The sequence below is a fragment of the Lepisma saccharinum genome, chromosome 3 (assembly GCF_977018435.1).
Source record: "Lepisma saccharinum chromosome 3, izLepSacc3.1, whole genome shotgun sequence".
NCBI lineage: Eukaryota > Metazoa > Arthropoda > Insecta > Zygentoma > Lepismatidae > Lepisma > Lepisma saccharinum.
Genome location: NC_139231.1, coordinates 114,917,663 through 114,945,025, shown reverse-complemented (window position 1 = coordinate 114,945,025; position 27,363 = coordinate 114,917,663). Strand labels below are relative to the sequence as shown.

Sequence of the window (27,363 nt, the reverse complement as noted above, 5' to 3'; positions counted from 1 at the left end):
GTGCTGTGTGGTCTTATGTGCTTGTGTCCTGATTTTAATTCAGGAAAGACTGTTATACTTTTTTGAATGAAGCACTTTTTCACATTTGAAGTGATGTTAAAGTACATAACTTTAGAATCTTGGCATCATCTCCAGAACTCATCTCTTCATCAACAATGTCACATTTGCAATATAGCCATCATTACATACCCTTATAACTTTTAGATAGGTGTAGCCTCATAAAATATCCAAAGTAAAGAAAACCTGTCCCCTCTTCATTCAACCAATCGTTTTGCCTTCGCTGATGCAGTGTTGCCAAATTTTTTGGGTTTTATATGTCATACAGAACAATTCAATATTTTCGGCTGAGTGTTATGTCATATATCAAGTGCTCCTCTAAGTTGTAGAACTAAGAATTATCCACTCCCTAATCCTCGCTGATGCATTGAGCATCTTGCAAGCTCTGTCGAGAACAGGCAGTGCTGCTTATAAGTTAACAACATTTGAATACTTGATTTTCTGCATGATGCAGCATCTTCACAAAAAGGACAGAAAGTGGTTTTCATTTATATTCGTGAACATAGTAATCAAAGTAAATACCATGACTTAGTAGATGCAAACGCAAAAAAAGCAAGAACCCAGGACTATGTAACATCTCTTTGATTACCTTATACAGATCTCTTACCCAGAGTAAAATATAAGTTACAAAAACAGTGGGAGGAGTGGTGCAAAATAGAGCTACAAAATACCACATCCTAAGGGTGCTATTCACCGAATGTTTACATTTCTGTGCTTCCTTGGCTCGGGCGGGGACTGCACTCCCGGTTTTGAAAAGAATAACATTGAATTCAAAGGTTCATCATTCGGGTTCATCATTTTCAGACAGACCCTATACGGAAAAATCAGTGGATTTAGGCAGTGAAACGAAAAGATTGGACACAAACACGAGAGATTAGGCTCTGCAGTCGGCACTTCATCAAATCAAACGAAAATATTTTACATGTTTCCAAAATTATAATTGTCTAATGCACATGTGTTGATTAAATTTAAAAGTTGGAACTATTTATAATCATATTATAATGCATTTGCCTTTTGGTTGTTGATAAGTGCTCTCTCCATGGGTGTGTCAGTCGACCCCTCCTCCCCCTCTCCCCTTGAAATCGGCATCCTTCATTTCAAGTTGCAGAAAGTTTGTTATTTTTATTTTTAATAACAGAAATAAAGTTCACTTGGTTATAATTTTAGATGAGGTCACACAATATAAACTTTGTGAGTATTTTTTCTAACTTCTAAAGTCCTTTCTTGAACTACACTTGCAAAAGTTAATAATAAAATACAATAATTGTGCATTTCAGTATAGTAACTATGAAATGTAAAAGTATTAATGGAAAATAGTTGTGCAGGATATTCACTCTGCTTGTGGATCGAATAGCATGATAATAATAAACAACAACAATAATAATACAATTCAAATTAAATTTATTTAAATAGGTATATATTATTAGTGTATAACAATAATTTTAACTGTAGTAATTATTATTTATTTCACTGTTGTAATCGAAGTATTTCAACGTTTATAATTAATGTAAGCTTCATTTCAACCTGGAGAAGTCTTGTTAAAAAGGAAACTGTTGGTAGAAGATCAACATTGCCTTGAAAAATACCGGTATTAGTATTGTCCCTTATATCTGCATCCAAAGGATCCGGGAAATTGCCACTCTTTTCTAGGTACCTTTGTTTCTCTATATCACTCAAAAATTTAAAGTGATCCATTTTGTTTCCGATCTTTTATAAGAAAATATGCTCGGTGATGATCTGTATTCCACTTGTTTAGTGTTTACATTGGAAAATTCGCCAAACCGGAAGTTCTTTCCCCGCCATCAATAATCGAATTGTGTCTGATCGACCATTTTTTGTTTACTCAGGAATAGGATAGTGGCATGCTCAAGTCAGAAATCATAGACCTTGGTACCAAAACATGAATCTACCTCGGGCAGGGGTTGTTTTTATATTAAGTACAGGCCGTGTATTAGTAAATCAACATTTGGCTCATTTAAAGATTGTGCCATCAACTTCCTGTCAGTGAGGAGAAGATAATCAAACACTTAACCATTTATTTTTTGAATGTCCCTGAAGGCAACACCGAAATTCTTTACCTGTATATAAAAACTTACAATATGCAGAGGTTCCATTTCCTATATCCTTATGTACATTAATATCTGAAACTCGCATTGCAGTTATTTGGATCCTTTATAGTTTCGCTAAAAAAAATAGGTTTACAATCTAAACAGCCATGATGACCTGCACGACAATTTAAATCAATAAGACCTCGCAAAACCGTTATACCATAAGAACAGAATGGACTTCAACACTCAATAACTCATTAGTGTTTCAAAGAAAGTGAATGATATTCAACGACAGTTTGGAACACATATAATAGCAATAGTACCTGAACTCAGCAACTTTGGCTAGAAATCGGAAACGCTGTGTGAGCCAAAAATAAAGAAGAAGAAACCAGAACAATTCAATGAGTTTTGAGTCACCACAGATAGTCATGAAATAAACTGGAATTTAATACCCTTTATTTTGAAATAATAATAATAATTAGCATCAACCTGGTATCAATACCAATGTATCAGTATCAAAAAGTATTGGTTCAAATTTAATCAATGCTACTGGATGATACTTTCAGGAGTCTGGGAATCTAATAATAATTATACTTGCAATAGCCTTAACATTTTATATAGAATCAACAAAAATGCCACATGGCATTTTTGCAGAATCTAAATATCCTGGAAACCATGCAAAATCCAGAATATTCATCATTTTTGTAATCTTTCTTGAGACAGAAAGGGTTGCAACCTGAATGTTGGATTAAGATATCATTTGATGATCTGTTCGAACTTTAATTTCTTACATGATCTGAATTCAAACTTGCGTGAGCCAGGTTGGTTTCTATCTTAAGATAAATAAGGAAGAAATCATATCAATCCTAACATACCATATAGTACATTAAATGTGTAAAAAGAGGAATTTCTAAATGAAAAAATTGTAATATTATACCCTAATCATTATCCTAATATAATATGATACTATATAATAAAGTACTGGGAAATAGATCTTATGATTAAAAGAATCATGCGAAATTATGAATATTTTAAAGCAAAACATATGCTGATTGCTGAGTTATACTTCCAATGTAAAACTTACATGTTAAAATTGTAATTATTCTGAACTATTTTCAGTTAAATTTTTCAAGTATCCGTATTGGTGGGAATTGATAAGAATAATGGCATTAGGATCAGTATCAATTCGACATGGTATCTGTTCACCTCTAATAATAATGAATTTTGTGGTAACACTTCTTTATTTTTACATATTGTATCGTGAACGTACACTGACACTTCTAGATTTGGGAACCGAGAAAAACCCCTTATGTTCCAACAATGCCCTAAAGCCCTTCAACTTTCCTCACAACATGGGTTACACATTCGACTCACATGCTATTGCTTCAAGCTGCAACCTAAAAATATATTCATGGATGTATACAAAAGTACCATGATTGACTTGGTGTATAATAGTGTCTTTAGAATAATAATAAATAAGAAAGCCTTCTGTCACTTGAAAAAAATTACTCTGCAAAATTAATGAGTAAGAAATTGCTTACCATGTAAGTAATTCCAGTGTCTGTGCCAGCGTCATACGGAAAAAGGTCAATTACTTTCTCTTCCACCCAACTGCAATTTTTTAGGCACAGCTCAAGTCCCGATACACCAACAATCCAGTCGGGAGATGGACCTGAAATGGACTTACGGTTAAGACTTGTTTCATCCATAAACATAGAAACTTAGCAAGTAGTTGATCAACAGAAAACAAGAATATACATCGTATGATATTGTTTGTAAATATTGATCAATTTATGCAACAGGCAGAGAACAAACCTTGCCCTGAAATTTAACTCTAGGCGTAATATTTTCAAATGACCATAGAGCAGGACAGGAAAAAGTTATATCATGCAGTGGCGTCTTGTCCCTTGGGGCTTCCGGGGCTTAGCCCCTAAAGAAAAACGGATGTATTCACGTAATTATCAATCACCATAACGCATAACTATCACACAGTCTTTTAAAAGGCGATTTTTATCCACGTAAATTCATCGTCTGTTGCAATGGATACGACAGTGCTCCTAGCGGCATTGATGTCAATTATCGTTTTCCAGGGCACATTGCAAAGGAAGGTGTGGCCTACACCCACCTACGCTACAGTGAAGGTCACATGCTAGCAGAGAGAGGAGGGGAGAGTCCAATGGATTTGAGTGCTGATTCGGGGCTAGCTCCTTTGCGTCGCGTTCGATCTTGCATGTTGTTCTGTAGTGTTTTGGTGGCTTTCATTCGCTATGTTTGAGTGAGTTTGGCAGGGTTGATGTTCGAACACAAATTGATGAAGGACATAGGCTGTCAATTACAAGACACAATGAATTTGTCCGGAAAAATAGGCATATATTAAATAGAATTATCGATTGCTTAAAATTCTGTGGTCGACATGAACTTGCTCTACGAGCACATAATGAAAGAGAACAATCTTTGAACAGAGGCATCTTCCCAGATTCATTATCCCTTCATAGAAGAGGGAAAACTAAAGAGGGAACTTCGTGTTCTTTATTGTAATGAAGAGTTGAAAAACATACACTCTATCAGTAGATTGCATTCACTTTTTATTTAAAATTATTTAGAGGGTACCTTTTCAGAAACAGTAAAAATGACAAACATAGTTTTAATAACTCCAGTGGCAACAGCTGAATCTGAACGATGTTTCAGCACATTGAAGCATATTAAAACCTGCTTAAGAAATGCAATGGGACAAGACAGACCAAATGCCTTGGCACTTGCTTACGATAGAGATAGAATACATTTCAAACAAAGAGGGCTTCAACGAAAAAGTAATAACAAAATTTGCTGAGCAGAAGAACAGGAGTCAACGTTCGTGGAAAGGTATGTTTCACAACAATACCTGTTTCTTTTGTAACCATGTGAATTGTCATTATATTTTAAATTCTTTCAAAAAAGTAAGTCCAGTTTTGTAGTCTAGAAGAAAAAAATACCTTTTTTTTGTAATTCATGTGAATTGTCATTATATTTTAAATTCTTTAAAAAATAAGCCCCAGCCAAATTTGAGGCCACGAGACGCCACTGATGTCATGGGATACTAATTAGTATACAGGGTGTTTCCATGACCTTGAATGAAATTGTCAGGGTAGATGGAAACTGATCCAAGTACCATTATGAGTTAAGGAACCCTGGTCTGGAAACGCATCATTAAAACGTTAAAAGCCAACACTATGTAGTAGGGGCTGCCTATGACAGTGAAATAAGGCAACTGGAAAATGTGGCTTGTAGATTTAATATGGACTTTACTACAGTGTATTAAAAACTCAATATGCTGGCCATGGCAGAAATTTATTGTATTATAAAACATAAACTAAACATAATGTTTTAACCTTCTAGCAAGGTCTTCTTCAGACTCTGCACCAAGTACAGTGGGATCCATTAGTATTACCGTACAAATTGTCCATGACTATTTTCATTAATTTTTCTCTTGCATCCTATGTGTTTTTAAGCTATGGATTTTTATGTATGCTGATGTAGAAGTTGTCAAAAGCTTGTTTTGAGTTTTCTTTTAATTCTTGAAGCTCTTATTGGGTCAAATAAAGTGCACGAACATGGTGATGGACAATTTGCACGGTAATACTCATGGATCCCACTGTACAAACGTAACAAGGTACAAAACAGGACGATATATATATACACAAAAAATACTCCACTCCAGACTATTAGAAAGTTGTTCTGGAACATCCTAGCAGGTGGCTTTCCCTTGTCAACTGTACTTTCACCTGAAAGGCGATTAAGCTAAACATTTTCTTTCATCTGGAATGTGGTTGGACTCTTTATCTCACGCTCTTTTTCCTTCATTCTTCTTCCTTCTTCTCTCCTCTTTCTCTCTTGTACTTTACACTCTTTCCAACACATTCTTCCATTCTTTGTTTATCTTCAGTCCCCCATTCAAGTTCATTGTGTCTTCTACAAACCACCTCTCTTTTTCTTTCTTCGGAATAAGGAGTATGGGGAAGACCACAGAAAAGATATGCAAAGTACTTAGGAAAGCAGGCATTAAAACTTACAGGAAGGGAGGGAGAAGCACCTTAAGAATAGCCAAGAATTCAAACAAGAAAAAGGAAAACAGAGAAGAGGAGGGGATTATCTACGAAGTGAAATGTAGGGCCTCCCCGATGGCGCAGTGGTAGCATCTTCGCCTTGTAATCAAGGGGTCCCGGGTTCGATACCCGGTGGAGGCACAAGTGGTTCGGATCCCACTTTAAACTGTAGGTCCAGTCCCGATTAGCCTTACTGTGCATAAAGTGGACTTAAAACACCAACTCAACTCAACAACTCAACGAAGTGAAATGTAAAGAATGTCAAAGTGTGTACATAGGACAAATGAAAAAGAAACTGAAAGACAGGTTGAAACAACATAGGGATGGTGTATGACTTAAGAGCAGGGACGGCGACAGGGGTGGGCATGGGTGGGCAAGCGCCCACCCAAAAATTCCTATGCCCACCCGATTGCCCACCCAATCAAATGAAATAAATATATACAATTAGGGAAATGTGAACGGTTCTGTAAGTATAGGCTGGTCCTCACTCAATGTATATGTATTTTACTTGTGAATTATAGAAAGTTCATAAGTTTCATCCCTTAACTAGCTTTGCTGTCATTTGGCGAATTGTCTAATAAATAAGTTTACAAAGATTAGAGCAAATATCTTGTTGAATGAAATTAATTTAAGCTTTCTTTCTACTTCCTTAAGTTTGTTATTGGAAAGCAAAAGGCACTATCAGAACTCTTTTTTAAAATGTAATCTAATGAACACTGCTATGATTAGAAGCAATCAACAGGCTTAGTAAGTTTTATTGGATATTCACAATTATGAGGTATGTGTATATGATCAAGAGTTCATCAGGATTTAGGAGGATTTGGAGGGTTGCAGCTCCCAGCCTTCAATGGAGAAAAATTGCTTTGAAATCAGTCATACATTGAAGAAAAAAGATATTAGGAATGTGGAAATATAAAAAGTATAACTAACCATCTGTCATCACTTGGGCTAAAGGTTATAGACTAACTGAAACTGTGCATAGATGGGAGTGAGTTCTTGATGTTGTCAGCACCGGCCCTCCACATAAATCTCAGCCTGGGTATGATCAAAGTGATAAACAATAAACAAAAAAATAAAATTATCTTCTTTGCCTTAATCGCAATGATGATGATGAAAGTGATGAAGGGACACTCACAAAAACAACCATGCTCAGACCGGGATTCGAACCCGGGACCACTGGCATTATAACGCACTGCGAAAACCACTCCGCGGTTAATTTGATGTCACTTTCTTTATTCTATCACAGTTTTTGTTTTTTATTATTTTGTTATTTATTAAAGAATAAATAAATAATCAGGACAATAATCCAGGAGTGATATTTTTTAAAAGTCCACATACTCAAATTGGCTAATTGTCACTGGATCTTCATTTTAATCTGTAGTCCGAGTGTGTATTGGGCTTCCACTGGGGATTGAACCCAGGACCCCTTGATTATAAGACAAGAGCGTTATGGGATCGGAGAGATGATATACAGAAATAACTCCGTCAACCATATAATTTTATCATAACATAAGATGCGTCCATTTAAGAGATGGATTACACTATTATTATGATTGACCCATGGACGTCCGCAGCCTTTTTTTACAGGGAGGGACAAGCATGGTAACTTGTTCCAGGGGAGGCAAACGAGACATATTCCCCCTCGAAAATAGTGCTGCCCCCTAAAGAAATTACACTTATTAAAATGGAAGCTATCATGTTCCTGCAGCACCCTTCCAATAATAAACAAAATGACTGTGAATGAAATGAAATATATGTGTGCAATGTATGTTTATGATAAGACCCATTTTCCAGGCGGGCGTGCCCCCTTGCACACCCTCCTTCAGGACACCCATGGATTGGCCTGAGATTTAAACTATTTCTTTCACGTACGGACAAAAATATTTGAGACTTGGATAAAACCACGTTGTTGTTCGTGGAGTTATCTGTTTTGATAAAAAATGAAGCATTGTGGAGCTGAAATTACTGCCTCAACTTTCGAAGTGCTATGTACTGTTGTTACTGTATTTGTGGAAAGTAATCAAGATTGATTTGACTCATTGTTATATTTCAAGTCGATTTTCTGCTAGTTTTGACCAATGGTGACGGTGAGGGTGAATGGGAATTAGATGAACGTCATGATGGAACGAACACAAACACGCACGGAGACACAAAGCACCAAGAGGATTATCTTCACTGCGGTTACAGGCGCCAGAGATTCATTTGCCTACAAGAATACAGTTTCCAGGGTATACTATGCAGGTTGACATTTGAGTGTATTCGAAAAGGTCACACTTACAGCCCAAATGATCTGTAAAAAAGATACGATGATTATAGGTTTGACGAATTCTTTGTGCCCAAATCGCTTTCTACACAAGTTAAGAGGGAAATTTCGAGTGAGAGATAGAGGGGCGTGGGGAGAAATACGTGTTAGTCAAACTCACCAAAATACCTTACGTTTGTTCTGCCCACCCTAATTTATCAATATAGAGCTTTTGCCCACCTGGTCGAAAAATTCTTGTGCCGCCCCTGCTTAAGAGAGAGAGAAATGCGATATTTAAACACACAAGGGAAACAGGACATGACATAGAGTGGGATAAGGCTAAGCAGATAGGAAGGGAGAAGAGAATACTAGTGAGAAAATGGAAGGAGGCCAAGGAAATAGAGAAGAAAGGTGAAGAAGACACAATGAACTGGAATGAGGGACTGAAGATAAACAAAGAATGGAAGATGGTGTTAAAGTGTAATGGACAAGAGAGAAAGAGGAGAGAAAAAGGAAGAAAAATGAAGGAAAAAGAGCTCGAGATAAAGAGTCCAACCAGATTCCAGATGAAAGAAAATGTTTAGCTAAATCACCTTTCAGATGAGAGTACAGTTGACAAGGGAAAACCACCTGCTAGGATGTTCCAGAACAACTTTCTAATAGTCTGGAGGGGAGTAATTTTTGTGTATATATATATCGTCCTGTTTTGTACATTGTTACATTTGTACTTGGTGCAGAGTCTGAAGAAGACCTTGCTAGAAGGTTGAAACATTACGTTTAGTTTATGTTTTATAATAAAATAAATTTCTGCCTTGGTCAGCATATTGAGTTTTTCATATCATGGAAACAAGGCTTAATGGTGTTATACAGTGTATTGTAGCACTCTATGATGAAAACGTTACAGTAGTTGTTCAACATTGCAGCCCCCTTGCGCCCCCCCCCCTTCCTGCTGAAAATTTTTTCTGCTGTTTTCAGTAGATCTATAGGTGTTTTGAAACATCTACTGTGTTCAGATTTTCAAACAGATATAAATAAAAACTCTTAATAAGGATGAATGAAATGTACAAGGGTCGTTCAAGGTTGACCGGGACTTGTATTTCTGCAGAGGAAATAGGTAGCAGAAGAAACACCGAACTATGTCAGTTTTTCAAAGTATTCTACGTGCGCGCCGAGGCACCATTGCCATCGTTCTGGCAGCTCCCGAATTCCTTTGGCATAGAATGAACTTGGTTGTTATTGTAGCCACTGGAGGACATCGCTCCGCAGTGCTTTGTCTGTTGTGAATTTCTTCCCTCCCAGATGGTCTTTAAGGGGTGCAAACAAATGATAATCACTGGGGGCTAAATCCGGACTGTAGGGGGGGATGGAGCAGAACTTCCCAGCGCATGTCGGCCAGAGTTGCTGTTGTCACATTGGTCGTGTGAGGGTGGACATTGTCATGGAGAAGAATGACATTTCCAGACAACATCCCAGGTCTTTTCTTGCGAATGGACTTTCGTACAGCACCACTCAACAATGTGGAGTAATACTGGGCATTAATCGTGCTCCCTTTGTCCAGAAAATCCACATGGATAACACCCTTCATGTCCCAGAAGACACTTGCCATGATCTTTCCAGCGGACGGCTGCGTTTTGCTTTTCTTTGGGGGCGGGGAACCTTTATGCCACAACTCCATGCTGCATCTTTTGGTCTCTGAGGTTGAATTGTGCAACCATGTTTCATCACACGTGATGATGGATTGCAACAATTCGTCACCTTCTGCTCGAAACCGATTCAGAGGCTGTTCACAGACCGTCCTGCGTGTCCACTTCTGATCAAATGTCAGCTGGCGGGGAACCCACCTTGCACAGATTTTGCGGAAGCGTAAGTGGTGGTGAATGATTGTCTCAACACTCCCGACACTGATATTCACCTCGGCAGAAATATCCCGCACTGTTACTCGCCAGTTCTCAAGAATCATTTGCTCAACACGTGCGATATTCACTGGTGTGACTGCAGTCGGGCGAATGTGTCCATGCGCTTCATTTGTCACCAGCTCCCGTCCTTCGCGAAACTGCTCACACCATTCGTACACTCTTGTCCGCGACATCGTTTGTTCACCATACTGTGCTTGCAATCGTCAGAAAATCTCAGCTGGTTTCACTTTCTCCTTCATGATAAATTTGATTACACACCGCTGCTCCACAGCCACAGACACACTGCTTGCCGCCATGTTCGTTGCAACTGCTGCGCATGCGTGAAATACGTCATGCCGGGCGCTAGTTACTCGCGAAGGAATACATTACGTCACCCGCACGTTTCATCATGATCCGGCTATTCATCGATTTTTTATGTACGAAAATCCCGGTCAACCTTGAACGACCCTTGTAATACTTACAGCCACCATTTTAAGCTAAAAACACTACATACATATTAAATATAATACTGAAGAAGTTATTTTCACTTTTAGTTTCTCTACTGTACTGTTTTCAGTAGATCTTTAGGTGTTTTGAAACATCTACTGTGTTTAGATTTTCAAATATATATAAAAACAAATTGTAAATCAGGAGGAATGAAAAGTTAAATTTACAGCTAACAAGTTGAGTTACATACACTGTATACAATATTCCATGTAATACTGAAGAGAATATTTCACTTGTATTTTTTCTACTGTACACGTACAAGTTCAGTAGGAAATCATTGAGTTTCAGCAGATTTCTGAGAGACACTGTAGAGTTCAGTCTGTCTACTGAAAACAGTAGAAATTTCCAGCAGGGCTAGCATCAATGCAGACATGACAGCATCGCAAGAAGCTCTGTTGCATCTGCTGTAACATTCCTGGAGTCATTCTGACACTATCACAGGCAGCAAGGATTCTTGTCAGGAGGTGATGCAAGGGGTGTCACGGCTCGGCACTCAATCGTCAGTAGTTACTGCCAGGCAGTGCACCCTGAATGTCCGTATTACATCTGCAAGCCGCAACTTTCAGTTGTATAATTCCACTGTCCTAGGCAGCCCCAACTTGTTTTGGCTTATAACTGTTTAATGACATGTTTCCAGACCGGAGTTCCTTATCTCATATTGGTACTTGGGTCAATCTCCATTCACCTTGCCAGTTTGATTCAAGGTCACAGAATCACCCTGTATAATTGGAATTAATTGGTACTCTATTTGTATAACCTGATATTGGCACATTGATGTGTCTACTTTACCAATCCAACATTTCTATAAATGGCCTGCAACTTAGAGCAAATGTCTTCCATTTTGGTATTCTTTTTATGAATATCAAAATATGAGCTAATTCATGTATCTTGGTTTTGTAAGATAAATATACAGATTCTTTTTCCAAGGTAAAGCCTAGTGCTACCATCTGGTTACATATATTTATTAAGGAGACATATAAACATTCACGATCTCTATGGAACATTTATGCAAGATCTTTAGAATATGAGTTATCGCTATCGGGAAATTCCATATTGATACTTTATTTGTATTGGCACAAATTTAGTATTGGTAATATTCATATTGTGTAATAGTAGTCCCAAAACCAGTTGGAATGGAACTCAAATGAACTGAAGGTGTGTCACACAGCTGCTTGGCAGATCCTGGCCCTCAAAGGACTATTGTGCCAAGGAGTTCCCTAATATATATTTAAAAAAATACAATAACAAATATATTTCTTACCAATCATAGACACTAAGGAAACCTGGTGACGAATACGATCTACACGGAAGTTAGCTGTCGTATTTGAGTTCACATTGGGTGGCCACAGACCAACTGCTTTGATGATTGTCCTGATGTTTTCTGCCTGTTTAAAGGAAAAAGCAAAACATAATACATAATCAAATATGTATGTAAAGTTACAAATTATTTTCTTCAATATTGCATTTCTTATGAGAATAAAGATTCATTTTTTTGGTAATTACTATGTATTTCTCTAATATAGAGATATCATACCTGATCTTTGAGTTCATTCTCCATATCTCTTACAGAACCCCACTCAGCCACACCTCTAAGGCCTTTGGTTGCGTAACGACCCTCTTCCCAGAAACGGAAGGAACTTTCATGAGATGCTCCAATGATGTCGCTGAAGTGAAGAAGCCATTCGTTGCTGGGGAAATCTTTGGGGTGAGTTCTCTTTGACCAAATACCTTCAAAAACCAGCTGCAAAAAGATATTATTTTAGATTTCAATATGCTCTGTCGTACAGATTAATTCAAAAATAAAAATAAATGAAAGTACACAGTATGTTTTATGAGCATTCTTTCATCTATTTCATTTCATTATCATTCAATCAACATTGCAATTATTCAAAAATGACATAAAATAAGAAACATACAGTTGTCTTTTATGTATACAAAAAGACAAAATACATCACTTTTGTGCCACTTTTGGCTAATTGCAATGATGAGAATGAATGATGATTAGAGTGATGAAGGGACACTCATGCCTGAGTCTGTACTCGAACATGGAACTTTGGTGGCGAGATCAAAAGTCGACCACTTAACATACTCGGCCGCCGAGAATAAATGCATAAGTGTATTGCACTAATAACTTTTATGTTTACACAATGGCTTGAAGTTTTTAAAAAATATTTTATTGTGTTGTAACTGCATTAAGTGTACCTTATACTTCGCCTCGTCACATGCACAGCATTTGTCCAAGGTCTCAGGTTCATCTTTCTGGTGTCTTTCCTCTTCAAGTTCACATAGTTGCCGACTAAGCTCTCCATCATCCATGTACCACTCGTCATCACTATCCATAACCATTGCCCTGAACAAACGAACAAAAGATAAAATGTACTTCTTACCAAAGTGCAATTTCTTTATATTGGTACTTTCACTTTTTGTTCACAACTTTCCACCATTTCAGCTGCCTTATATGATGATGTAACGTTAAAAAAAAATTCCAGAGATTAAAGGGATCAAGTTTCCATATCAAGAATTAATTTAGGGCATTTCACTTGTGACTCAATACTACACCATGGCTATGCAAATATCCTCATTTCATTCTTGCAATTTTGCAAAGTCTTTAACCCAATTATTTCATTATAAATGAAGATAAAAATGTTCCAGGAAATCATACATAATATTTTTAACATTATGAAACATTGCCAGTGATTGGTGCTAAACTGATACTGACGTATTGGTATCTAGCAAAACTGACAAATTCTTCTCCAGAGTCCAGACGCCTTGCAGAGTCGGCAAAAATGCCATGTAACACTTTTGCAGAATCCAAATATTCTGAAAATTATGCAAAATTCATGACAGTTCCAATGCAAAAAACTCATTGTTGCAATTAACTTAAATATGTAGAAGAGCAAAATGAAATAAACAAAATACACTACAATACTCATCTCGTATGGTACTTGTCTGCAAAGCATATTCATATATATGATACAAATATACAAAATAGAGAAAATTAGTAACTTTTTGACTATATACATTGTTTACTCACTTTAGAACAACACATCGGGAACCTGGCCTTGGTGCTGTCCATAAAACTTGGACTTCAATCTTAGGAGTATCTGAAGTATCCATTACTGTGTTCACACACTTCTCATTGAAGGTCGTGCGTCCATCTCCAAAGAGCTGAAAGCTTCCAACTTTCTGTGGGGCAACATCACCCCATGGATCCAACGGCTCCACCACAAGCATAAATCTTTTGAATGTCTGGAAATCTTTCTCCGTTACACTTCCAAGGAGGGAGACTACAAACAGAATAAACATAATGTTTAATAAGCAATACTCACATTCAGCCCAGTGAAAACATGGTATAAGTGTTAACTAGTATCAATTATTACTGTTAATCATATCCATGCTAGCAGTCAAAATAAATTTAGTACTGTTTCTCCCGAATCTTTATGTTTATCAAATCTTATTTTTATCATAGTTTGATTTCAGAATTTAACTTAGAATGGTATTGATTTGTGTCCCACACAATCCAAACTAGATTTGAAGCAAGTTACATCTGATTATAAGCATGTAGGTAAAAAATATAGTACATGCAAGGTTGAAATTAAAAGAAAACTCTCAATAAATAGTTTTCTGGGTAGTTATTGACAAACATCTATAAACTATTAAGAACATAAACCCACTAAGTCCACTCCCACCCCTCTCATATAATCACAAATCACACATGTGCTTACCTGTATACACAGAACCTGGAACATACTTCTCGGGTTCTCCAATAATAGCAATGCGGAATCCACCATCCCCTGATGTTTTAGGGTGCGTAACATTTGGAACCCTGTTGCAACGTTCATGCCCTAGAACCAGTTGGGCAGCCAGTAATATCGAGATGATATACTTGATCATTTTGGCACAATTTCTACCTGAAAATTAAACAGTAAGACCACTGTGTGTAACTGCAAACATATTGAAAAAACATTTTACATACAAGTATATGTTAGTTAGTTGAATTATCAAAACTGTAATTTGGACGACAGGAGAATGATTCAAGATCTGTCACTTTTATACCTCTTTGTGACAATGCCTGGCTGTAATCTAACTATAATATTTATATTTTGTTCTATGATTCTTTTATCTTCCCCATTATCTCTTCATGTTTTCTTTCTTATTTTTCTCCTATAAATATCCATGATTCAAGCCTAGCATTCCTGACAAAGTACATCATGCTACTTTAACTCTAACTGCAGAATGCAGGTCCTTTGAGAACCAAGCGGCTTTTCCAATGGGAAGCAGTATATCGAGTCCTGTAACTGCTACACTCACTCTCACTCACTCTCACTCTCTCTCTCTCTCTCTCTCTCTCTCTCTCTCTCTTCCCCTCCTTCTCTCTCTCTTCCCCTCCTTGACTGAAGTTCTGGATCTCCCACTAGGGATCAAGCCAGGGAACAAAAGTGTTAACACTTAGGCCACACGGGGGCTTTCCATTCTACTTCAAGATGAATTTTGATTCAAGTAGGTCCATGGATATCGCCAGGGATATTGACCTCCATGGAAATTGGCATTGGCAAATTAATAAAGCAAGCAATTCTAGCACTCCTTTAAATGGAAATTGCCATTCTCCATTGACTAACAATATGTAGATGGAAATAATATAAGGAAAGATATTTAAAAAAAAATATTTTGAGTGCGGCTAATATCAATTTACACAGTGTACGTTATAGTACATTATATTGAGCAAACTGCAGTAAAGCTTCATTTAATTTGTTTAGGTTTGATTTGGTTTATTTTACATCGCTTTTCTGACACTTTTAGCTAATCGTGAAGATGAGAATGAGTGATGATATGATGAAATTGATGAAGGGACACTCTGGACATAGAGTGACCAGACACACACATACATTCAAAAAAGAGGACAGAGCATGGCGAAAAAGGAGGACAAAGTCATAAAAAAAGAGGACACCGCAAAAAATGGCTATACATTTGCCATTACTCATAATTTAATCAATATACAAAAATCTTACCAATATTTTGCTCACAGATGCTTTTCAAAAGATCACTTTCAAGAACTTCATCTTACCTTTAAGCAAAGAAAGCAATCTCCTAATCTGTTGTTTTTAACAAATTACAAAGAATATCTATAATTTGAAGCACAGAATTTTACTCTTTTTCTAATTTTTGGATATTAGACAGAAATATCTCCACAAGTGAATGCAAATGTAACAAGTAAGATTCGCTTAACTTATTTCGAAAAGCCAAATTAAAATTTTAGGTAGTTTGGATTGGGTAAAGAAATATGATTTCAATGCCAAGAACATTTCTAGCACACTTTCAACAGCAGGGGAAAGTGGCAACCACCTTACACTTTACCCCATATTCGTTTCTTCCATCCTTTAAAACTGGATATTTTCTTTCGCTTCGTTATTTCACAAAAGTAAATATTACTTAATAATCAAAATTCTCACTACGCATTTCTGTATCGCATATGTATAACTCGAAAAGGAACTGGCCGACCTCTGTGTTGGAGTGGTTAACACACCGTGCCACAACGCCAGAGGCCTCTGTTTCGAATCCCGGCCTGGGCATGTGTGTTCTTCATCAAAATCATAATATCATCGCTCATACTCATCTCTGCGATTAGCCAAAAGTGGCAGAAAAGCGAAGTAAAATAAACCAAATCAATCAACCGAAAAGAAACTGCACAGACTACATGCATTCCAGCAGTCTCAGCACTTAATACTAATGACTGGGGTGCAGAAATTTGCCTATTTACCTTTTTTATTCCTTTGTAGTAAACCATAGGCTTTCATGTTTAAACTTTAAAGTTCGTTTCTGGAGTTTCTATTCCGAAAACACATTTCTATAGTGCCTATAAATTCATATTTTGATGGTTTTAGTGCCTATTTTGCTTAATTGTGCTAAAAAATTGATATTCTGCAATTTTTGCATACTTCAGCTTTTTCTTACATGCATTTGGCTTTCCCTATATTGAAAGATGTAAGGCTTTGTTGATGATGTACTGACTGAAATATGGAATTCAACAGATTTGATGGTCTCAATTGGAACATTGTTTTAAATATTTTTTTGTTACAATGGTGCAAATTGTTTATTCATCATTTGTTCAAATCCGCACAGTCGTTAGCACAAGCTCTTTTTGTGAGAATTATTTTAACAGACGATTCCCCGCAAATGTGAATTTCGATCAAAGGAGTATTATATAACACCATTAAGCCTTGTTTCCATGATATGAAAAACTCAATATCCTGACCAAGGCATAAAGTATAAATTTCTGCCTTGGTCAGCATATTGAGTTGTTCAGAGTATATTATAATATGTTAATCGCTACTGCACTTTTATGTATAAACTGAAGTGCTAATACAGTATAACTGTGCATTGTAAGAAGAAAATTTAAATAAGTTTACATCCATTACCTATTTTAATGTCTTTTTTTAATTTTAGGGTGCCTTTTAAGTGCCTATTTTTGTGCCTTTTCTTAGTTTATGGTGCTTTTTAAGTGCCTATTTTTATCATTTTGGTGCCTATTTGACTGCCTATTTCAGAGGTTTTTAGTGCCTTAAATATCTGCCCTACTAATGACTCAGTCCGGAAAGTGATTGTATTGAGCTCCCAGATGCTAGGTGAGCATTGCTCGAATTAACGCACACCAAATGAAGCATTCTGTATGCAGCACATTTGCTCTGGTCAATGCTATACTCTTTCCAAGAAAGGAGAACATTTATCGATTTCTAAAAAATCCACCCGGACGCCGGACAGACACCTAAAAAGGAGGACATGTCCGGATAAAAGAGGACGTCTCGTCACCCTACACTCACAAAGAACACCCATGCCCAGGTCAGAATTCAAGCCTAGGACCCCTGGCTTCATGCCAGATATTGATTGATTTGCCATCGTGATTCACATGATGAGATACCAAAACTGACCCTTTTGTGGCCAACGTTATCACCAAAATGATGGGTGCATGCACAAAGCCCAAAGTATGTTATTAAGAGAGCATACTGAGCCAATACCTTCTTACATTAAAGCCTGTGCAGCGATCCGTGATGTCATCCCTATAATAAAAGCCACGCTAATTCAGTTTTTAAGACATCTGGCTGTCACACCAGACACTTAGTTTCGATTCCAAGGGTGGTTGTCGATGGTATACTGGTAACGTCATTACCTTGTAATCAAGGGGTCCTGGGCTCGATACCTCGTGGAGGCACTCGTGGTTCGAATCGCACTTTAAACTGTAGGTCCAGTCCTAATTAACCTTCTGTGCATAAAGTGGACTTAAAACAAACAACTCTAACTCGAAGATTTCTAGGGTGGGTGGGTGAGGTTGCATGCAGTGCCTTTCTGGTTCACTCAGCCTCTTATAAAATTGGTAACTGGGGGTAGTTAGAGATTAGTTAGTTCATTGAACCCTCCAGCCTAACTATTGCCTATTTTTGTTGGAGCAGGGAAAGTTTTATTATCTCTTTGCCTTGACTCATCTCACCCAACAGGTTTATAGGTGCTGGGGCTTGCCCTGAGTTGATTGCTCGAAAAGGTTTATTATCCAACTCTGGGAGGTGCTGATCACACCACATCCAAATGTCCGAGATCGTGAATGTGTGGAGCCCTTACATCCATATCTTCCTTTCTGAGCCCCCATGACTTATTGCAATGGCCATGGGGAAGGTTTTACTTTAGAATACTAATATTACTAATAGTAAATAGTGTTGTACGCAATGCTGAAACACGAGGACTAGGTTTGAGAAAATATTTCCCGATCCGGATTTCGTGCAAGAACCTTGATTTTCAGGAACTCAAAATGTCAAGAATTCCCGAAATTTTGAAAATGTCAAAGAACTCTCGGGACTCCCGAATCGTAGGGAAACTTCAGTTGTTTAAATCTCGAATTTGGAATCGCTATACTCTTTGGGAGTGGCCGCGGTAGCTCAGTCGGTAACGCGTCTGACTACCATGCTCGAGGTCCCGGGTTCGATCCCCGGCCGGTTCAAATCCGGGAACTTTTCTAACGGTGGAAGCGGCCCCGGCGCCCACCCAGCGTCGAATGACATGGGTACCTGGGGGAAACCCTGGGGGGTAAAGGCGGTCAGGGGCGTGATGCTGATCACATCACCCCCACTCACGACCGGATCAAGAAAGTGTGGGGCGTTACCCCCACACCCCCTATACGCCTTCATGGCGTGATGCTATGCACAGGGGAACACTTTACCTTTTTTACCTTTTATACTCTTTGGGAAATCCCAAATGTTTACTGAGGAAATAGTGAGTATCGAATTGTTACTATCGCCGCTATTTTCTGGCTTTCGAGACTGAAGCCCGCTACTTTCTTTTTAGCCGCTCCCCAATTAACCTCGCGATGCGGAAACAACAACGAAATTTTGGGGGTTCTCATCTGGAATCGAGCCCGGAACAGTTCCCACAAAAGGATAGAGCGCTAACATTTCGCCACGTGGCTGAAAACTATGCCATCACTACAAGCCTTTTCCCGAGTAATTAAAATTGAAGTGCAGAGTTCTTGGATCAGTCACTGAAATATACTTTGATAAATCACAATAAGAAGTGCAAAGCTAAAGAACCACCATTTTTTTTAGAAAGTATTTTGCGTGAGCATTGATTAGCTTTGAATTTCATAATATAAGACAAAGTAGATCATACACCATCAATATGTTCCTAGGTGTTCCCGCATGAACCAGTGGCCTTTCCAGTGCAGTTTATAGCCTTCCCAGGCTGCAAACCACCTGAATTCCTATCAGTGTTTCTCAACCGCCGGGCCGCGACCTGGTACCGGTCCGATCCCTAGCATTATAGCTACATCAAACCGCGGAAGGTTCTCATGGCGTTTGCGACTTGAGCCTGAGCTGGCTTCCGCCTGGAAAGATGGCCTTCCGTTCGAGTTTCGACCACGATAACAGGAAATGCTTTCGTGACAGTGACAGTGACGGTGACGGTGATGGATCAACCGGCCTAACCAGTGATCGCGTTGCTTCTCGCCTCCAAATTTGTAGGTTGACGGACGAGCACAACGATCAATTTAGTTTGCGTAACAATTTCCATTAACAAATATATTGAAGTGGAAATATTTTGAATAATTTGAATTTCTCGGTGTCCGAAATGGAGCATGCCAACGAAAATCTGCACTTTCCAAATTAATTTAATGATACTGGCCAGAGGAAACTAAAATTTCCCATTATTTTCCGTTGTTAACTAATTCAAACCAAATGTTATACTTGTCAACAAGCTTAGACATAATCGAACTGATATTCTCTATAATTATACCATAATTTATTTATTAATATTAAATTTCAAAAAAGTTTTTAAAAAATTAGAAAGCTATTTACGAGAAAATTGTTTGAATCGGGCCACGACTTTTAAAAACGAAGTTGTCGAACCGCGAGCGCGCCAAGGTTTTGAACCATTGCAATAAATAGATCTTATCCTGCGATTTAGGCGATTAACTTTTTCGTAAGGTTCCATTTCTGCATGACCAGCAGCTCAGAGCCACGTTTTCGGAAGGTTGCCTGTCGCGTTTAGGACTGGTTGAGATGTAAGTTTATTTTGTCACTTGTAATTAGTTCATTTACATAACTAAGGTATGTTTGTGTGAAATGTATTCGCGATTAAAATTAACCGATATGCCATCTGGTGGGATTTCCAGGAAGTACTCTAAGTAGGATACGTTGTGCTGAAGTCGTTTAAGGCATGGGGAATATGCGAGAGAGTAAGGTCTACTGTTAAGGGCTTTTTTTTTTTTTGCTCTAAGTCGTTTTATGGGTCAGAACAAATTAAAAGTTTTCATGTGTTTCCACCCTATGGAATCAACAAAATGAACTTTGTTAATAAATCAGGGAAAACGTAATTGACAGAAGATTGGTATAAGGGATATAACACTGTAATTCGGCAAGGCAATTACGAAGAATGCACGAGTCTGCTTACTTTATTTTTCGAGAGATAAATATATATTACCATGAAAGTGGAGTTTTAAAGTGTACTTTATAAATAAAGCTTCTTTTTCCTCGAAAAATCATGAAGTGTCTTACCCAATGCGTCCATGTACGTATGTGTGAAATTTGGAAAAGGTGCTAGTCGATTAAGAGAGAAGATGAAAATAGTTTGAGAATGAATTAATGTCAAATGTAACCAGATAAAAAGGTGGACATGCTAATGTTACTGTTTCATTCAGTACGATGTCCTTTTTCAGTGCGTATAGGCTGGTCATGAAATCGTGAATATTATTATTAAACAACTGCAACGATATGTTTGTAATTTTCTCCTGTCCCAGCTTTTCAAGTACAGCCCAATTTTAATTCCTTTATTTTCAAATAATTTCCGAGAACCCCAGTTACAACATGACGTGCAGATGATACAGCACTGCATTGGACAACCAGTGCGTATACATAGTTTCGTCTGCATTTTCCGTGTTATTTTTGCCTATCATAATTAAATGCTTCGTTCTCAGTACAGCTTCACGTTTGTTACAGTACCTGAAATTCACATCCCATTCGCAATATTTAAAAATAATGCGTAATTTAAACGTTTTCTACCATACCAGTCATGACAACACGCTGCTATTTTGTACTACTGCTGAATGTAAACAAATATTTATCCTACTTAGAGCGGCCATATTGGAAGCGACACTAGCGCTCAGGTGGTAATTTTAATCGCGAATAGTTTAATTTTATCTTTACTAAAATTGCACGTTCCATCCTTTCATTGCAAAACCACTTACTTCTGATTTGGGCCAATGGCGTACGTAAGTTGTTTTTTTTCTGAGGGGAAGAGGTTAGAATTGCAAAGATAAATATTACATAGGCCTCCCCGATGGCGCAGTGGTTGCGTCGTCGCCTTGTAATCAAGGGGTCCCGGGTTCGATACCCGGTGGAGGTACAAGTGGTTCGGATCCCACTTTAAACTGTAGGTCCAGTCCCGATTAGCCTTACTGTGCATAAAGTGGACTTAAAACACCAAATCAACCAACCATAAATATTACATAGTAAATCTTTAAAAATTTACGTGTAAACCAGTCAAAATTTATTCTGCAGCGTAGAGGAATTGTTACTTTTAACCTCGTGGTAATGTCCTGTTTAAGTTTATATTAATTAGTTACCGATTCAGTGCAGGCCCGTACTCAGGATTTTTTCAGGGAGGAACCAGTTCTCCCAAAATGTGTTTACATATGTGTATATATATGTAAATTTGAAGGAAAAAATTGAACTCCCTCCCCCCCCCTCATCCCAATAATCAGCCACAAAGTCACTTACAGACAAGAGCTGTCAAGTGGCGTAGGCTACAGTTTAGTGTTTATTGTTTACATTCAATTCTCAGAATGTTTTCAAATTTCCTTCAATTTTCTTATACCGGCACCATTGAACTGCCATGGTAATTCCATGTATAGAAAATAAATATGTAAATTAAATTATATATATTAGCAATTATGATTACAATAAATAACTCTAAATGTGAGCACCAGAAAAAGACGAGACATTTTCGTCTGGTAGCCAGTATCGGCGATTGGGTGCCAAAACTGGACAGTGGGCAATTTACTTTATCTTGGTAAACAAGACTTAGTTTAGTATTAAGAGGCCGAAAAAAAACTGAGGGCAACCACCCCTCCTACCCTCCTAATCACCGCCACTGCTTGTAGACTTGCATCAATGGTTAAAAAACTAAAACTGCCCAATATAGCAGAGTACAGACTTCTTGAGCCTGCCTCTCCCATAACAAACACATTCATTTATACAAGGACAGAATTGAAAAGTTTACAAATTTGAAACGTCCTCGTTGTTTACTTCGTAGCTTTTTATAGGTGCACATTTAAATATGTCATAGTTCGAGGGGAAGGGGTCATGGCCCCCATGGCTCCTCCCCTGGGTACGAGCCTGATTCAGTGCCCCTGCAAAGGTAGTCTATGAATATATGTCTCCATTTAACTACCTCTACATCCGACTCGGTACATCCATCATATTTGCAATATGTACGCATATTTACCACGTAAACTTGTGATCATCGAAAGCTCCGTGGCGGAGTGGTTAGCACATCACGTTACGACGCTAGGGGTCCCGGCCTGGGCATGGATGTTTGTGAGTGTCCATTCATCAATTTCATCATGTCATCACTCATCCCCATCTTCGCAAATTAGCCAAAAATGACACAAAAAGCGAAGTAAAATAAAACAAGCAAAATCAAAGTATCACATCAAATGTGATCATCGAAACAAAATAAGCCAATGCCAGACAACTAGATACGCCTCGCCAACTTCATATAAAAATATTGGCGAGGAGGACAAGATTGACATTTTTTTTAGGAATTTAGGAGGAGAAAATGCCTTGGCTAGGGTTACCAGACGTCCGGATTTTCCCGGACATGTCCTACATTTTAGCGGCATGTCCGACGTCCGGGAGGAATTTGAAAAATATCATAAATGTCACATAATATTAATTAGGAAAATAAGTAACAGAAAAAAAGTCATGCAAGTTACAGGACTGCGCTTCCAAACTCAATAGTAAAATTTATTTTGATTCAGTCATTGCCCGAAAAGAAAAAAAGTTCGTCCTGCTATTAAACAAACGGGAAAAAGGAAGCAATTAATGAACAAAGTTTTGGGACCACTTTCTGATAACGTCACTGTTCAATGCCTGAGCAGAATTTCTTGCCTTAGGGTTTATACTGATGGAACAAGGTGTTGCCCATTCTTATTTAATATTCAATATAATTTGATTATAAAGCAGGGGTATAGAGAACAAAGTTATTCAGGGTGTCTGCCAGTCAAGAAAGTCATGGAAGTCAAGAAAAAGTAAAAAAATCAACAAGTAGGTCAAGAAGTCAATAATAAGGCAATAAATTATTCTTCTGGTCAAGAATTTTTGCTATTGATTGGTTGATTTAGTTTATTTTACTTTTTTTTTCTGTCCAATTGCCTAATCGCGAAGATGAGGATGAATGATGGTAAGATAGGATGGATGAATGGATAGTCATAAACATATAGGGACAACAGACACAAACCCTACATAAGATTATACTGGCTGTGAGTCCAGACGCCAAAGCCTCGCTTGTCTGCCAAACACAGTTCAGGATGCATTAATACGAAATAGCAGATCTAATTCTCTTCTTAAATTCAGCTTCAGTTTTCAACTTAACTGGCCCTTTGGTAGGGATTTTCATTAAATAAATATTTATTTTCTTAATTACTAATTTCCAACTTTACCTAAGTAGGATCTAGAAAAGTCCATAAAAAGTCAAGATTTTTGTATGTATTATTTTGGTAGACACCCTGTTATTGAACTAAAAACTACCCAACATGAAACCATTTTAAATTACAGTAATTGCTGAATATTTGTTTGCCATTACAGGTCATAATTCAAATGTTGAGAGAGTACTTTCATTACCATCAGCACAACAGACTCACAAGAGAATTATTTTTCATAAAGTCTGTAAAATGTTTGGTATTGGTCGCTATAATTTCAACGAGTTTGACTGTCCACTCTAACATCAATATATAGTTTGACAAAACCTGAAATTTAGATAAAAATTGTCTCCTCTGAGAAGTACCACTTAAAACAAGTAGTAAGAGGTGCATTGATTAGTATGATTGCAAGTTTTGAAATTTTGCATTTAAACAAGGGTGACCAGACATACTCTTTTTAAGAGTATTATACTCTTTTAGAGGTTCATACACTCTATACTCTTTTTAAATTGCAAAAATCCCCAAATATACTCTTTTCCTTGCTATTTAATTTCATTCATTATTTTACGCGTAAATATGCTTTAAAATCCACAGAACGGAAAACGTCAAGATGCCAACAAACTGAGGTATTTACTCCTTGACTCAAGAATTTCCTATGAACAATTTTAAGAGTCATTTCCATATTCCATCAACAATCAAAACATATTTCAAATTCATTGTAATTTAATGATAATGATATTTTTGACACTTACTGTGCAATTTCAAAAGCCGTTGAAAAACATCTTGAAGATTTGGGGGGGGGGGAGAAAAGAAACAATGATGGGTAAGTGGAGGTCAGTGTATAAGATTTACTACAGGCTGGGTCAAATTTAAAAATGATTGTGCCTCTTATAAAATTCTTGTTTACTCTGCCTGGTACAAATGTTGAATGTGAAAGACTCTTCAGTGTTATTAAAACTTATTGGCGAGAGGGAAAAAGTACACTCGAACAAGTAATGAAAGTGAAATTCAATGTGGACATGACCTGTGAAGAGTTTGGACCGGCAATAAAGGACGAATTAAACACACTCAAGAAAGCAAAATCATCCCATAAGTATGAAGGATGGTGCCCATTGGTGAGTAAGTATTTGTACGTAATTAGCTAATTACATTAGACCCACAAGTAATTTGAATCTGTAGAGTGTAGGTCTATTTTATAGGGGCTATAATAGAAGCAATAACAAATAGCCACCATTATTTTCGTTTTGTTTTTATGTTTTGTGTATGCGCACCTTCAACCTATAGACTATACTCTTTTTGGTCAACAAATATCTGGTCACCCTATTTAAACATTCGTTGGAAATATTTTTTAAAAAAACTGAAAAGTGTCATTTTTCAACTACTTCCTAACCAGTTCTATAGAAATATGTATTATTTAATGAGAATGTGTTGCGTCCTAAATTTTGGGACAGCATGTCCTACATTTCCCTTACAGCGATCTGGTAACCCTAGCCTTGGCCTCCCCTAAAGTCGGAAAACCTTGGCCTTTTCCCAGGTTAAGAAACGTTAGTTTGCCGCGAAGATAGGAAGGAGCATATTTTTGCTCACTGGTAGATTAAAATATCCATTCCTTTCCCTGCAGGAAAAATTTGGTCCGAGTAAAAGTTTTGACTGGAGAACAAGCAAAGGTGAAACCAGTGTCCCTGTCATTCAATGGGTCCGATACGTCCCGAACCTTCCCTGTGCATCAATTTAACAAAGATTTTATTTTCATTGTCACCACGCATTGATACAATGCTAATCTCGGGTGGGTGTTCTTTTATTACAAGCGTTACGTTTGAATTATAAAGTGAAGACGTAAAAACGTTGTACATGGTGGAAAGAAACAGTTTTGATTTTAAATATCGGCCGGTCGATATCGCCCTCCAGACTTGGAAAGATGAAGGTCATTTCATTCTTGACAGACTTTTATTTTGTGGCAGGTTTGATGTTTGTGAAAAATTGTGATTTTTTAAAAAAAATCTATGTGCCTTACTTTATTTGTGTCCGATATAGATTGCCCTTTGTTATACATCAATCAAAGATTATACTGTTCTCATTTGTCAATGTACTTTTTTCACGGTAAGAATGATTTTTATCTATGAAAATAAAGACAAACTCTTGTTGGTAAACGCTAATGTGTCAGAAAAGGCTACGAGAAAACGTTCTGCATAGTGACATGATCCTTGATCGCAAAATGCGAGAAAAACAAACATTTCTTGAACTAGGTCGCTCCAACTGCTACAACCTGATCAAACGATAAGACACTGCACTAATTTCTGCTCCATAAAACACACTTTGCTACTTTTTATTTGTGCATAAAAGAATCGTATATTTACGAAAAAAGTCCTAATTAGCTTATATTACAATAAACAACAGTAGGGTACTTACAGTAACACTTGAATGTATTCGGTTTCACAGTTTTATGAAAGCGTGACCGCCGCCACCTTTCTATCTATCTCTTTCCACGAACTTTGGTCATTCAGTCGCTCACACGACACACACACTCTTGCTTCCTGCCAGCTGACAGTCTGGCTAATGAAGGAAACTGAGCATCCACCCTGCAGATGTCCTCAGAATAGCTTCTATCTTGTAAAGTTAGCCAGCCCACTCTCAACTTATCTTGCGGTTATGGAATTATGCCGTCTGGAAACTTCGCAGCCGGCACCAAGCTCCAAGAACATTGAATGAGGCATTGTTTACGACAAAAAAATATCCCTCTTTCGACTGTAGTTCGTTGCGAACTTCCGTTCACAATCGTAGAGCAACAATGAGTCTATTGAGCGACGCAGCATATCGCGTTCTTGTAATAAAATACCCTGGCAGTCCTAAATCTAAATTTAATGTGAGAATTTCAATGTTTTTCTTTTCCTTGTTTATGTGAATCTTCCACCCAGAGGCGAATTGACGATCTTTCTTTCTCCTATTATACGTGTGTGTGTGCGAGAGAGAGGGGAGATGAGCTTATTTACCTCGCCCACTATGGTTTAGACGTCTTATCGCTTGAAACATCAAAAAAGGGGATATCACCAAAACTCTTCATGGTAATTGACGTTTTATCCCGTTTTTTTTTTAATGCAGCGATAAAATTACTAGTGGCGTAGCATGGGCATTTCGGGTGGGAACGCCAAGTCCGAAGGAAAGGTCGGCCCTTTTTTGGTTAATAATTTGCTTATGGAATTAGTCGCCACAAGTGTTGTTTATTTGCCTGAAGTCAGCTGGGTTTGCAATAAAGCATCATCATCCATGCAGTTTTTAGCTAGAAAATTAGATGTCTCACTATGCAACAAATGTTTTGAACTCTGGTGTTTTATACCTTTCGGCATGACACAAATCA

The 27,363-nt window shown here is 37.6% G+C and overlaps 1 protein-coding gene across 1 annotated transcript in view; it reads right to left on the bottom strand.

Annotated features, from left to right (window-relative positions):
- Window positions 1-26,575, bottom strand: part of LOC145985335 (spondin-1-like) — a 41,367-nt gene extending 14,792 nt beyond the window's left edge. The window contains exons 1-7 of the mRNA XM_083119231.1: window positions 26,418-26,575; window positions 14,557-14,742; window positions 13,866-14,118; window positions 13,034-13,181; window positions 12,366-12,572; window positions 12,093-12,216; window positions 3,647-3,777 (exon numbers count right to left, since the gene is read on the bottom strand). Coding sequence (XP_082975357.1) covers window positions 3,647-3,777; window positions 12,093-12,216; window positions 12,366-12,572; window positions 13,034-13,181; window positions 13,866-14,118; window positions 14,557-14,725 — 1,032 coding nt within the window. The 5' untranslated portion in view covers window positions 14,726-14,742; window positions 26,418-26,575. The remainder of the gene's footprint in view (window positions 1-3,646; window positions 3,778-12,092; window positions 12,217-12,365; window positions 12,573-13,033; window positions 13,182-13,865; window positions 14,119-14,556; window positions 14,743-26,417) is intronic.
- Between the last annotated feature and the right edge of the window lie 788 nt (window positions 26,576-27,363).